This window comes from Harpia harpyja, chromosome 12, assembly GCF_026419915.1.
Source record: "Harpia harpyja isolate bHarHar1 chromosome 12, bHarHar1 primary haplotype, whole genome shotgun sequence".
Classification (NCBI taxonomy): Eukaryota; Metazoa; Chordata; class Aves; order Accipitriformes; family Accipitridae; genus Harpia; species Harpia harpyja.
In genome coordinates, this window is record NC_068951.1 from 4,901,188 (window position 1) to 4,915,688 (window position 14,501).

The 14,501-nt window shown below is 40.4% G+C and overlaps 1 protein-coding gene and 1 long non-coding RNA gene across 5 annotated transcripts; one reads left to right on the top strand and one right to left on the bottom strand.

Annotated features, from left to right (window-relative positions):
* Positions 1-12,791, bottom strand: TRPV1 (transient receptor potential cation channel subfamily V member 1). Of its 4 annotated transcripts, XM_052803083.1 has the most exons (18): positions 12,573-12,791; positions 11,450-11,645; positions 10,540-10,763; positions 9,069-9,384; positions 8,376-8,542; positions 7,918-8,070; positions 7,392-7,538; positions 6,623-6,921; positions 5,822-5,998; positions 5,433-5,597; positions 5,056-5,151; positions 4,385-4,455; positions 3,528-3,693; positions 2,723-2,789; positions 1,978-2,294; positions 1,269-1,396; positions 902-1,017; positions 1-342 (listed from the first exon to the last, which is right to left on the bottom strand). In XM_052803083.1, exons 4-18 carry the CDS (start codon positions 9,368-9,370, stop codon positions 176-178), a joined length of 2,538 nt encoding a protein of 845 aa, XP_052659043.1. In that variant the 5' UTR covers positions 9,371-9,384; positions 10,540-10,763; positions 11,450-11,645; positions 12,573-12,791; the 3' UTR covers positions 1-175. The 4 variants fall into 4 exon arrangements, with proteins under 4 accessions (XP_052659043.1, XP_052659044.1, XP_052659042.1 ...); XM_052803084.1 differs by lacking the exon at positions 10,540-10,763 and having other exon boundaries at positions 7,398-7,538; XM_052803082.1 differs by lacking the exon at positions 10,540-10,763.
* Positions 12,792-12,864: 73 nt separating this feature from the next.
* On the top strand, positions 12,865-14,426 carry LOC128148833 (uncharacterized). Its single transcript, XR_008237414.1, has 2 exons — positions 12,865-12,994; positions 14,047-14,426. It is a non-coding gene; the product is annotated as an uncharacterized LOC128148833 (long non-coding RNA).
* Positions 14,427-14,501: the final 75 nt, after the last annotated feature.

Here is a 14,501-nt window from a genome sequence, read left to right on the forward strand (position 1 = left end):
TTAAATAACAAGTAGTTTATTTAGCATACTTAATGAATCCTTGCACACGGCAATTTCCTAAGTCCTCTGACCTTCTTCCAAAAATCCCTGTTCTTATGAATGAAGTGCTCTAATTGCCCTGCTTGTGAGGACCAACATAGGCAACGAGAATTAACTTCTTAAAAATAAAATAAGATTAGACTGACTTTGGAAGTGACTCCTTCAATGTATCAGAATCTTCTGGCTCATAATAAGGTTCCAAAATAGGTTTTAATTTGACTTCTTCTGGTAGTTTTTGAGTCTCTTCTCTCCTGCTTCCATCTCTTAAAAGCGGAACCAATGTTTTCCAGTTTTTCCCTGATACTAAAAAGGAAAGGAATGGTTAATTTTTTCCCCTCCACAGAAACAGAAGAAAATATACAAGTGGTTTAAATAGGAAGCTGATGAAAGAAGAAAGAAGCAGGAAGAAAGGGCTTTGTGGTTTTCTTCCCCATACTGTTCCATGACTTTTCCATATTTCAGCTGGCAAGTACAGCATAGATGGATCGTACAGTTAAATACTTCTGTGCTGGATGCTGAGCTCCCAAACTATAGGGTTTGGGGCCTCCAAAGTAGCTTCTTGGCTATCTGGCTGCCATTGTACACTGTTCCATCTCCTCAGGATTTAACACATTATCTGCCTTGTAAAATCTACAGTCAGAATGATGAATCTATGGGGCTTCTATTCCAGAGAGTAAAACTACTATATGAATAATGAGCCCGCTTACTCCTTTACATTTTGTGCTGATTGAAAATGCCATTAACTTAGCTACTGCCATTATCATTAAATGCGTAAACCTGACTGCCCTCTAACAATTAATTGATGCTGCTTCTATCAGCAGTGTGTAGCCCATACTAGGATTTAGGTCCCTGAAACCCTCACCTCTGCCAGGCTTAATAGAGTAACTGGGATTTCGTTTGAGGTCCCCAGAGTACCCAGGGTCTTCATTGATTATGCCCAGATTAGTATTCCATGTGGACCAGTTCACTTCATCAACCCTGGGGAGAGAACAACAAAACCAGTATCTAGTCTAAGGATCACCAGACAACTCCAGATGAGTTTACGTCGCAAACTGCCACCTCTCAAGCCTCACATCTGACCCAGAAAACAGATTAAGCTGACTACTGTAGACAGTGTTAGTGCACTACTTTTCAGAGTGCTTCAGGGGGAAAGTTCTGCTTCCCACTACCAGATATCTTAATGTTGTTTGTCTACAAAAGATTGTTCATTTGACATACAAACAGGTTACCTAAAGCACCATCTGTAATCATCTTGGCCGTCAGGTGTGACCCCCACCAAGACTTGCTTCCCAGACCGGAATGAGCGCCTCACACAGTTCAAGTAGCTGTTTTCAATATCCAAGATTGTGATGGCTCTCTACCAGGTAAAAGAAAGCAGATGACTGAGAGGCTGCTGTTTCAAAGTCATACAAATCTGCCTTTATTTTAAAAACCTTGAGCTTTTATCATTGTCACCATCTTAGAGCAGGCGTGGTAACCATCTCTGAAACATCACCCTCTGTTAGTATGTCATTAAAAATGCTGAATTACTGCCCTGTGATTAGAACTATGAAGTTCTCTTTCTTACTTCAAACAAAAACTGATGTGCCTTTGAGATTCTGGTAAAGACTGTTCTTCCCCTTGCATAATCCCTGTCTTCATAGTCTGACCAGGATTTTCCATCATCAAAAGCCCAAATAATTCTGTCTAATTACAAAAGTACTTCTTTTCTTAAATTCTGAACATCTGTGGAACACTGGCCACATCTGCTCAGGCAAAACATCAAATATGCATGGAAAAGGAACTAATATACTTTTTTTAGGAACTGTTCAGGGGAATCAGAAAGCAGCAGTGACCTGTTATTTTAGAAACATGTCAGTTCCTAAAGATTCTCTCTGAAATTTCTTATGATTCCCCACACCCTCTTTCTTGGATAGCAGCCTCACAGAACCAATGTACCTGGAGTTTCCAGATGCTCTTGCTCTCCTGTGCAATTTTGCTCACAGTTTCCCCCATCAGTGCAATAAGCATGTTGAGCAGGAGGATGTATGTAAGGATTACATAGAGAACCAAAAGGATGACAAACACAGACTTGAACCTGTAGTTCTCTGTGAACTCCAGGTCCCCCATCCCAATAGTGAACTTGAAAAGCTCCAAGCAGGTATAATACAGACTATTGTAGGATGTGCGGCCTCGCTTCATATGGCAGCATCGGGCATATTCAGAGCTATTTGTGTCTTGCCCCTCATTGTCATCTTCAATTAAAGTCACCACAGCTGTTGCAAAAGAGGAATCACATATGCAGGATGAAAATACAATTTGAGATCATAATTCCATTGCAAGCAATGAAAATGAGCATAAAGGGAACATATGTTATCTTCATGGTGCATTGCCCTCAGTGAAATTGCTCTATAAAATATTCCCCATAACTGACACCCTCTCAGAAGGTGTTATCTGAGTTTTATCTATATAGAACAGGATGACTGTTTTCCATTCAGCTTTGCAAAGCAGTTTGAGACCCAGGGATGAAAAGCTGTATGAAATTACTATACATAATTGTTATTCTGAAGAAATTTTTTTTTTTTTGTAATTAGGTTAATTTGTTAGATTTTAGTTGGAAACAAAGTCTAAGCTATTTGAAAAAAAAAAAAAAAATTCTGAGATTCTTTAAAATAACAAAAAGTAACTCCAAGTATGATATTACCTGTAGAAAATCCCAGGAGGAATACTAGATAGACAAACATGAAGCGACATAAATCTCTAAGGATCATCTGTAACATGGAAACAGAGTATTTTTATATTGCTAAAACTTGAATATAAACTGCAACAAAAGCTGGTAGAAAATACTGCTTCACCTCAAGAAGGCATTTGCTGTGAGCTGGCTGTTCATGCATTAAACTGTTGTTTATCCTGTTGAGATAAACTTTAATACAAAAAACATTTTTCTCTGTTATTCATGCAACAGTTTACGCACATATGCAAGACATATGTATGCCAAATAGTTTCATCTTTGTGAGTATAAACCACATTAAGGCAGTTGCATCTTTCTTCCCCTCTTGGGCTAGCTGTCTACATCATATATAGAGGTTTATTAGCCAGCTACTGCCTCTTCGCTAATTGCTCTGTTTGGTAACATTTAAACTATACCTAAAGAAATTTCCAGCTAGTAGAAAGCCGTGCCATTTCACACCAGACCAGTCTGCACAGTTCTCAGTCTACTTTCACCCATGCCTATCCAACTGTAGTTATTTTGAAGCACGGCAGGTTACAATAGTAATATTGAGACTGCTATAAAATGTATGGATAAGAAGCAGGAGGTTTTTCTACATAACTTAAATTGTATCACTTCACTTGGAAAATAATGGCCAAGTATAGTAGAGTGATAATGAGAATTGCCAGTGGCATCATGGAGCTAGATATGGCGACTTCTCTCCTGGAAATGGGGTTGTTGGCAGCAGTATCCTAATCTGAGCACTCTGCTGGCCTCATCACCCACTCACTGGACTGACCTTGGCAATCATGACAGAGTAAATGCCCATCTGCTGGAAGCCACGGGTGTAGTACAGCATGTTAGCCCAGCCCAGGGCCAATGAGAAGACCATGGAAGCCACGTACAGTTCCTGGCCACAGAAGTACAGCACCACAGAGCTCAGGAGGAGCAAGGAGTGAACAAAGCTGAAAGACAAGCATGGTCTGAATGCAGAGTGCTGAGTTGGCCACAGGTGGTGGGAACAGAGGAGCCCCGTGAGGTATACAGCAGAATGAGGGATTCTCCAAAACACAAAGGAACCTTGGCAGACACTTCCTCTCTTCCCTTCATTCTTTCCCTTCTCAAATCCTACAGTTCCTCTTGCAAACCCCTCAGTTTCCCCACATACAAACTTCTGTAGTCTCATCCCTGCTCTTCCTTGTGACTGGAGGGAAGAGAAGTCCTTGAAAACACTCATTTCTTCAGCACTCCCTCTCTTTACGCAGAGCCATGAAATTGCCCTGTTTAGCTGCACTCCAGCTGGGAGAAGAAAGGGCCCAAATTATTAAGAGGCAAAGCTCCCTATAGGAATGGGAGGACTTCTGCACATCCAACGCATACACTCGATTGCAAATCCAACTTGGAGATCTATTCCTAACTCTGCTGCATGACACAGTCACTGAACTTCTAGACACTTCATTTGCTTTACCTCCAAAGGAGGTTACTGATCCAGACTCACTTGTTCAAGTGCTATGATATCCACTGGCAAGTATTTTGTAAGGACCCAGCAAATTATAGCAAAGCATCTACGTATTACAAGTGGCTTCAGCCAAAGCTACAGATCTCACACACTCATCTGTTCCATGCTGAAATGCAATCAAAGATATTGAAGCTTACAAAAGAACCTCACTGTAGCTGTCAACTATCAGCGTCTTGAATGACGGGCGCCTCTGCACGAAATACTGTATCTGAAAAAAAATGGGAATGAAGACCAGGTTTGCATCCAAGGAGGGATTAAGTATCCCATGTGAATGCATCAACTAAGCACTGACACCTGTACCAGGGAGCTGGTACCTATAAAGCATTTCACAAGAATAGCTCAAAAACAACAGTGGTGTAAGATCTAGGGAGGACTCTTCCAGTAACACTTGATTTGTCTTACATCTGGTGTCTCTTTTGAAGACAACAACCTATTCAGTCACTGGTTTGAGGACCTGTGATTCCCTGTACACTCTCCATTGGCTGCCAAGAGGAAGCAGGGGGACTTTAAGCTAAGACAGGTAATCTTTAATGGAGGCCTGGCTATTTGCAATACCCCATTCTGAAGCTTTGGCTAATTGCCCAGGTGCTCATTGACTTCTAAAGATCGTTTTTTATACAATAGATAAAACTGTACCTTAGCTCATTAGTAACCTGAGAACTCCTAATCAGGCCAAGGAAAAAGATTTTTAGCTCTTGACTAAAACATGGATTATCTTAGCAGCCAATGCTAATGAATAGGAAAGGCATGTTTGATTCTCTCCTACACCTACCCAAACAGCAAAAAGGAAGAGTTTCAAATATCTTACCCCTCTGAAAAAAAAATAGAGACCTCCCAGAACACTCAGAATCTCTCCAGTCACTCGAAAATATTCCCCAGTGCTGTGACCAAATGTGAAGGGAGGCTGTATAAGACAGGAAGATAGATAAGTTCAGCAGAACTGGAGATAGGAAAGACCTGGCCTTGCCAGCAGCTGAAAGCAACCACATTTCTGGGGGAACAGGTTAAGTTTCTAAATGTGTTGCAGCAAGGGGACAAGACTGGGAAGCAAGCAACGTCAAAATCTCCCTCCTACCTTCAGGAAAGAAGAAAATTCTGATGTTAGGATTACACATTCAAATGGGTGGCAGATCTGGGATATCATGCACTGGGTGGGTCCCCTGATATATGAGAGGAGTAACGTACCTTTTCCTTCTTCTCTACAGGTCTGTAGTAAGCAGCTGCAGTGAGGATGATGATATGCATGGTATAGACAAAGAAGTTGAAGTAAAATAAGTGTTTGACGAACCGGTCCCACTTGTCTTGCAGCAGCCTGTTAAGGGGTTCCACCAGCAGCATCTCATGACGGTTCTGAGCAGAAGGAGGAGAATCTTGATGGGACCAGTATGTACTGGGCTTTGAAAACAGCAAACTATATTAATCTTCAGTAAATGTTCCCTCTAGTACCCTTAAACTCAGGAAGGGAGATTGCTGTTTTACAGAAACGAGGCAAAAGATGCACTGTGTGGAACATGGAGCTCTTCCTGAACAGTCCCCCAGCCTGTGAATATAATGCCAAGGAAGTGCATACTCACTGGTGTTTCACTACTGTAGGCAATAATCTCAAGCACTGAATTTTTCTCGCATGTGTCTATACAGGACAGGTCATAAAGAGATGAGTGGACAGGTCCATAAGCCCATTCAGTGAACTTCCTAGACAAGTGTCTGCATTCAGGATCTTTGATCTCTCGTCTGAGGATGTATGCGAAAATCTAATTGCAAAAGAACAATACAGCCAACATTTCAGTGCTAATGGACTTTTAGTTCTTCAGTATCTCCACATGACAGGATGGCTAATTTCTCCCTAGTTTAACTGTGCTGAAGTCAACCCACTGAGCCACCACAGAGATCAAAGTCTGAAGTAAACAAAACTAATTTTCTCACTGGATGCTGGGGAACGAGAAATACAAATACTGCTTACAACTCGCCATTATCTGTTTCAAAACTGCAAGAGAAAAACAGAGATGTATGTTACACATCTCTGAGCATGCAGTCATTTTGACTGGGGACTGTCAGAAGGCAAGTTATACCAGCCAGTCAAAAGTACAAGGCCTCTAGTAGTTCAAATGATAGCATAGACCCACTTTCTGTTTCCACTTGGGCTGCCTTGCATACCAGTGGTATATGAATAATGCCAGCTGGGCACAGACACACACACACACTTTGCAGCCTTTAAGGACTATGCCATTTTGCATGTTAAACTGCAGGATCAGTTCCTCTTAACTGAAAGGGCCCAACAATAAGGAGTGATACAATCTGTCCTGCATAAATGTTTTGCATGTACTCTGTATAATGTGATACAGTAGTGGGACAGTTAAACACGTGTGCTCACCTACCCCTATCTTCCCTGTTTTGGCTGCCAAGGTTAATGGAGTCAGCCCTTTCTTGTTGGTGAGTTCTTCTAGCTTCAGGATTGGATTAATTTTGGCACCAAGGATCAATATGTTATTGTACATCTTGGTAACAAACTTGGTATTATCCTTAGTATTATCTGCAATCTCCACCAGTGTATGCAGGACCATATTGCCCATGGAGTCCTCAGCAGCAATGTCGGCTGCCTGGTGGGGGTTCTCAAGGAGGAATTTCACAATGCAGAGCTGGTTGGTGCAGGCAGCCAGGGACAAAGGCAGCTCCCCTATGGACAAGCAATGGGAAGAAAGCCCATTACTACATGTGCATAAACAGAAAGATCACGTTGTTTTCATCTTTCACCATGAGGAGAAGAGGTGAATTTCTTTGTCTGATATAGCACCAATTCTTGTCATAGCTGTTAGAATCACACTTTCTTTGGTTTAAATGCATCACAGAAACATGGTGCTTAAAAAAGCACTGAAAGGACAGCTAGCAGAAGGTTACAACCTTTCAAAGGATACAGTGCCCGGAAAACAAAGGGATGCAGACACCAAGCTCACGCTGAACACAACCAGCTACCGACTGTGTTTCTTTATAATCTCAGCCTTTGGGAGTAAGTATTTGGACTAGAGTGGTGGAACAGCCCATCTGGTAGTTCTGAGCCTCCAGTCCCACATAAACAGGATTATTTAACAGCTAGCACTTGGGATAACGCTAGGATAATTCAGTCAATAAAGCCCATACTGTGCTCACCCCTACCAAAATAAAAGCCAGGTTTCCCTTTGATTTTCCTGAAGAACTCCCCACAGGCTCTTGCATGAACATCTGCTCCGTTCTGGACCAAGAGCTTCACCAGGTACATGTTCCTTCTCTCAATGGCGATGTGAAGTGCAGTCTGGCCTACAGAGACAGTCATCAGACAGAAATCTTCAACATTTAGTACAGACTGAGAGCTTTTAGGCACTGCAATTCATTCAGCTCCATGTAAGATGGTGGAACTGAGAGCTTTGCAGACTGAAAAGCTCTAAAAAGATGGCACAGACAGCAAATGCAAGTCCCCTGAACTTGCTCTGAAATCACTGCATATCAAAAATGGCAGAATATTGCATCTAACAAAACACTGCTCTAGCACAAATGCACTGATTGTTAATCACACACTGGAACTTTGGGGTACTGCATCCGCAGGCACAAGGCCTCATGCAGAAGACTGAGAGCCCTGCCTAACCCTATCTTCAGTCTTAGCACCAGGAGTATTCACTGTAGCAACTGTTTCTCTTACCCTTGTAGTAGTTGTCAGTATACTCTGCATTAACAAACTCTTTGAGAGTTCCAGTTTTCCTTGCAATATCCAGCAGTAAGGGAATGGTATCATTTTTCCCATCATGTAGATTCAGCATGGCTTTCAGTAAGCAGGTTTTCCCAGTTTCTGGCTCTGTAACACAAAAAATTGCAGCTGTATAGAAGTGATTACAAACCTACCATCTACTCCCAGGCATGCAGGAATTAATGAGGTTCTTTTCAAAAGACAAGAAAACTCATTCAGGGTTTCAAAGAAAATTTCAACTTTTCTGAATTCTCCTGTAACCTTACAATCAATGGGTTGCTCAATCAATAGGGAAGTACTGGCTATTAGAGGACCTTCTGCAGACACTTAACACAATTACAGTTTTTTGTTTTCATCTCAGGAGCACTACTGGAAGAAGAGGGCAACTTACGGTATGTAACACTAAAGGGTACCTTTGAACTCATCATCTGTGAGATGCTTCAAGGTTCTATTAAGGTAGAGCAGCAGATCATCCAGGTCCTTTGTGTTGCCTTGGGCTACAGCATCAAAGATCCTTCTGCGGTCATAAAATTTGAAAGCTTTTTCTGAGCAGCCTGTGATGGAATCTGTAGATAGGAGCCTAACAAGGGTAAATTTCAGTTACTCAAAGATAGATATTTAGCAGACTTTTTATAAACTACCAGAATACTATTTTTCATTTGCTTGTGTGAAGTAGTAAGCACTACAGAATAGTATAGATGGATCTGCAAAGTCTACAAGATCAACAAAGTCTGCAAGCAACTGTCCTGATAAAACTACGTATCTGTTGCTGAGAAGTTGTTGAAGTATGGCAGTCTAACTGCAGGCCTGGGAGCCAGGCAATCCCATGTTCTCATTCTGAGTGATGTCCACTCACTGAACAGTCTCAGGCAAGTGAATTAAAGCCTACTGCTAATTTTGGGCAAAATATCCATGGACTGAATTTTCAGAGATGCCAAGAGACAACAGCTATTGTCACAGATGCAACGCTCCTTATTTTGGCATAGAAAATAGTGAAACTGAAAAAATGGGCACGGTTTTGCAGAGAGAATAAATGCTGCTCTAAGAAACATGGTCTGCAGCTGTCAAAGTGTTCATTACAACCAAATCTTACAAGGCAAACTTACTTGTGAAGTTTCCCCCTCTCCAAATTGGCATGAAATTTGATGACAGAAGGAGCCATCAGGTGATCCATCTGGTAAAAGGAGTCCATGGGAGCCATGTCCTTGTCACTATCCCCCATCACAAACCGCCCACGTCTTGCAAAGATGTTGCTTTTGTGTGGCTGCACCTTGGTGCTGAGTGTACCCTGGAGGCTGTCAGGGGTTTCCAGCATGGAATCCTCCCCATCCGTGTGTTCATCTGTCACTTCAGACTCCTCCATGTCAGAACTGCCAAATTTCTTCATCTTCCCAAGAATGGAAGACATGGTTAGCAGGCAGTCTGTGAAGAACGACACAAACACCTCAAGTCAGCACTTTACGGGGCCATGAGTCCCCTTTTGCCTAGGACTACTCTCCAGAAACAGCAGGGAAGGGATTGGTTGCTCTCATTCCAGAAGTGAGACAGATGGACACAATTCACTATGCCCAGCGTTGGAACAGTTTAGTAGGTCATTACCTCCATGCTGTTTGCTACTGTCCCCACTGCCCTTACCCATTTCAGAGTGGAGAAAGCAAGCCAGAGTGCCCCAGAGCTTGCCAGTCACCTCACTGCTGAGCTGACTACTGCTTAAAACTAGCGCCTCATCCTCCAATCATTGTTAAAGCCTGAACAATCTCTGCTTTTCTTCTCTACTTTCTAACTGTTTTGCCACTGTATGCCACAATATATTCTCAGGATTATATCAGGCATGTGAAAAAAGCCCGCTTGTGCCATAACCATATCTCAGTGATCCTGAGCGCAGAGGGCTTCCTGCATATAGGAAAATTATCACTTAATGGCTTTACCAGAGTTACAGCAGTGCTAGATGAATATTGGGGCATGTGATTCTTGAGAGATGAGTGTCACCTCAAACGTGAGATACGGAAACAGAAAGGGAAAGATTACCACAGATAAGAGGTGACTGTAATACCACACGTCTTGATTTTGTCTGATTTACAACCACAATGAATTTGATACAAGTTAACAAATACACTATACTGAAAGTAGAGCAGGCTTTTTTTTTTTCTTTGCTTTCTTATCAAACTGTTTTAATCAGACAAACGTTGGTCTTCATGCCACTGAATGCAAAATATTCTGAAACTCCAGCAGGGGAGACAGGAATGCACCATATTTGAACTGCTGCATAGCTGGCTTTCAGAGATAGCTGATCAGCCTTAGAAACATACTCTGAAATCCTAGATTGCTTGGAAACCTTACAGCTTTGAGCACAAGAATGTTACAAAATCTTTAAGAAGCCTTCAATTATAAACCAAATTACAGTGGTCAGTAATCTTCTCTGTATATTCAGTGTGAAAACAATGTCATAAACACACTTCAAGGTTGTTTCTCTTCACAACAATATTCTGAGGGATTGTCTGCAAACCTACATTGTACATTAAAGCTAGATTTTCAGTTCTATGGGACTAGTTAATATTTACATTAAGGGTCACTTACATTTTCCTGTGCAAGTAGGATAGGAACGAAACTTTTGTCAGGCATTTGCATTTTCTATAATTTTGTACAATATATGTGTAAATAACACATCAATTTGCAAACTTGCACATTTAGGGTTATTGGAAGCAAAACAGTGTAGTACAGACGAAATACTAATGACTGCAGTTTAACTTGTTATGTCCTCTGAGCTCATCTTTCAAGTTCTTTGTATCCTTAGAATCACTCTGAAAGAATAACATCTTATTAACTTAATTGTTCTATAAATAAGAAATTATATATAGAAAAGTATTTCCATTTGGAATATGATACTAAAAATACAGAGGAATAATTTTACTTCAGTGAAAAAGTTATAAAAATAGTTTTTTTATAACAAAATCAAGTAAAACACACTACGAATACAGCCATGTATAATTTTAATTTTTTGTCCTATTTAAATTAATGTGGATTGAGCCAAAAACGTCAGAGAGATGGCTATGGAAAATGGAATCACTTATTTTCCACAGAATAGGTGCAATATTAAAATCCACAGAGTAGACTCAATCCTGTCTCCCTGGCAATTTGCTCAAAGCTAGTTTAGTCATTTTATGTGCTTTTGTTTCTAAACCCTGTTGGTACTATCTTTGATAATGAAGACGAAGCCGCATTTCCTCATGAGTATGAATTTCCACGGGAAATAACCTTCAAAATTATGTGGAAGCATTCTTTAAAAAAAACTTTAAAATATTATCTATCCTAAAAAGTGCATAACCTATTTGAACTCTTTGAATCCTATGTACATTGAAGTTTGGTACAATAAATGAGGTAAGGAAATATTTTTGATAGAATGTCTAAACACATCACAACTTATAATAAAAAGAGAGTTTACAAATAACTAACAACCATGCTATTCAAATACACATGCAGAACTTACAAATATTGCAAAAAATCCTATCTTCAGCAAAATAGTCCAGTCTCAGTAAACACCCTCTGATCTATAGGAATTTCGTGCCGGGTATTCCTCCTCCAAGGTGCCTGGACTGAAAAGCCCTCAGAGTTTGCTTCTCCACTTCATTTGTCTGCAAAAGTGTCCTATGTGTCTGACGATTTTTAGAATCAAGGGAAGTTCACTAGAAGAACAGAGAATACAGTAATAAGATCATTAAGAACAATTCTGGAACCAGAAGCATCATGTGTTTCTATTCCCAGGAGTTTAGCAAAGCTCTTTACAAGAATTGCAGTAAGTTGCTGTTGTTTTTTCCTCCCCTTTAATTGCATTTAGTAATGGAATACTCTTCTCCAGATTTCCTCCTCGTAAATACACTCAAGCTTGCAAAAAAAGCTAAACCACCAGACAATAATTGTTTCTGTGGGTCACAGCTTCATTTCAATTTACAAAACTTTGTAAAATATGCCACAGCTCTTCTCTGACATCAGTCATCTTTCTGGACATCTTTCTTAGGTGGCTGCTGTAAAGCCCCACCAAATAATTTTAAGATAAGCTGATTCCGAAGAGAGTTGAGGGAGAACCAATGACAGAAGGTCCTAAGGCCATTCTATTGTTCCATGTTCCTACTGTGTTTTATTTAAATAATATATATATTTAACAGTCAGCTTTTAAATATTAATGGCATTAGGAAAAAAAAAATTCTTCTCTAATCCAGGATGGACACAACACCCTCAAAAATTAAGAACTGTGTCACATATTGTTAAATATGTAATTTACATAAGATCTTTCTGCCAGAAACTAATCCAGAGAAACAGCTTTTCCAGCAGGCTGAGCTGATAGGCTGTAGCTGTTAGGCTAGAATCAACCTCCAAGCCTCTAGCTCCTGAGGTTTTGAGTTAGATTATGAAATTATTCAACGAAATTAGCTGGTTTATGTTTTGCAAAAGGTAACTATCTTTCTAGTCTTGCCATCTATCTATCTATATATGTATAAAAGAATAATATATTTGCCTATTTACTAGCAAACTAATTATACTACTTAAAACACCCTATGGCACTGTACTCAAAAGAAATAAAATGCCCTTTTTAATGCATAAGTATAGATTACCAATAAGCCAGGTCCTTAGCTGGCGCTCCTGGAGCTTTGCTGAGCAGAGCATCTCATTCAGTATTATGATTAACTCTTCACCATTTCCAAAGCAGAGACTCAGTAAGAAAACAATATGGATGAGCGGAGGGTCTCCCTTATTCAGTCAGTCTCTAGCTTCTTGCTGGTCCCTTTTGCTAAATGCTCCTTCTCTCTCTTCTCCCATTCCAGGCATCAGCTCCTTTCAGTCTTACTGTGTTCTGATGTACACACTTTGGGAGCTTTCTGCCATTTTCTGAGTTGTGATGCCTCCTTCCTCAGCCTCCTTGACCTGCATTTCTTGTGAAGATGTTATTTCCTTCTTACCAGCAGCACTCCATTGCTTTTTGCAACAGTTGTTGGACAGACCGTATTCCATCTCAGCAGGGACCTGGTTTAAAGGTGTAAGCTCATAAGGAGATGTGAATGCTTATCAAAATAGACCAATAATAAACAAGAAGGAATTTATTCCTTTTTCTTGAGCCTGCATCCAACATGCTGCACAGGCATTCTACAACTTCTGTGCTTGAGAGTAATTTTACCAACTAAGAGCCCTCTCCACCACTGCAAATGGAAAAACATCAGCAGATGTGCTAGAGTTCTTAAAGACGTATCCAAAGCTAGCCTGCAGGTCAGAGATAGTCTTGCCTTTGCTAATAGAACCTAAAATCAGACCACAATTTTACCAGCTTCTGGCAACAAATACCACTTGATTTCATGGTTAACAGCATGCTGGAATACTATTATCAGCTCTTTCCAGTTATTCAATAAAATGAAAGCAGATCTGTTGATACAAAAATATTTTATAACAACATAAAAGGAAAAACAAGATAAAACAAATTCAGACTTTTCACAAAATCTTTAATCTAGTCTACACTTTCTCTGTAATTCCTATACATGCCAGTAGTTCCCTAAACACAACATGGAATAGATGCATGGAGGGAGGGTGGAGGGAGATGGAAATTAATCCATGTCTGTAATTAAGGTCTCAGAACAGCTTTCTCACTACAAAAACAAGTCAGACCTGATGCTGCTAATGTGCAAGATAGGAATACACGTCCACATTTCAGTCAAAATAGATGCTTCTAAGTAATGAAGTTGTATCTAGATAACATGAATTGGGCTTTTATAACTCTTGAGTTTGCCAGGTCCTCCAGTTTATGACAAATTCTGACCATTTCAGAGAGGCCCTGATCCACTCTACCACCCAAAAAACAAATGTAAAATAATTATGTATGGCAAGTAAGGAAAATAGTTACCTCCCACTCTATAAATGTATTTTCCACTCGGATATAAGCCCTGCATGCCAGGCATCTCCAGTCATGGTACTAGCCTAGCCATGCCTTTGACCTTAGTCCACTGCACATGACCTGGGTAGCCACAGAAATAATCCCCCATGCTTTATTTTGATTGTTTTGTTGACGTTCAAATCAAGGTTGTATTCCGTCTTTTACAGAGACAACATGCAACATGTGAAGACTGGCATTCACTCTGTGCAAGAGCCACCGAACTCCCCAAACAAGGCTGACATCCTGGTCTGCTACCTATATGTATGTATATTGTGGGACAGCTTAAGGACAAGAAGTCTCTAATGAAAACATCAGACTAACAGACAGCTACTCATCTCTCCTAGTCCTTCTAAACCTATTTCCTACCAGCAAAAGGAGCCTTGCATGAAATACCATTTTATGCAGAAAGTTAATGGATCCTTCCTAGCCACTCAGTCAAATGTAATGTGATAATTACTTCTTATTTCACAAATGGGAATGACAAAGCAATGAAATGTGAACACCCAGAAGCGGACATTAAACACAAGTTGGTTTTTTTCCACTGTAATGAGTAAGATTGCATGTTGAATACAACTCCAGAAAAAGTGAAGGAAGTGAAAGGAAACACTGTAAAGCCAGGGGA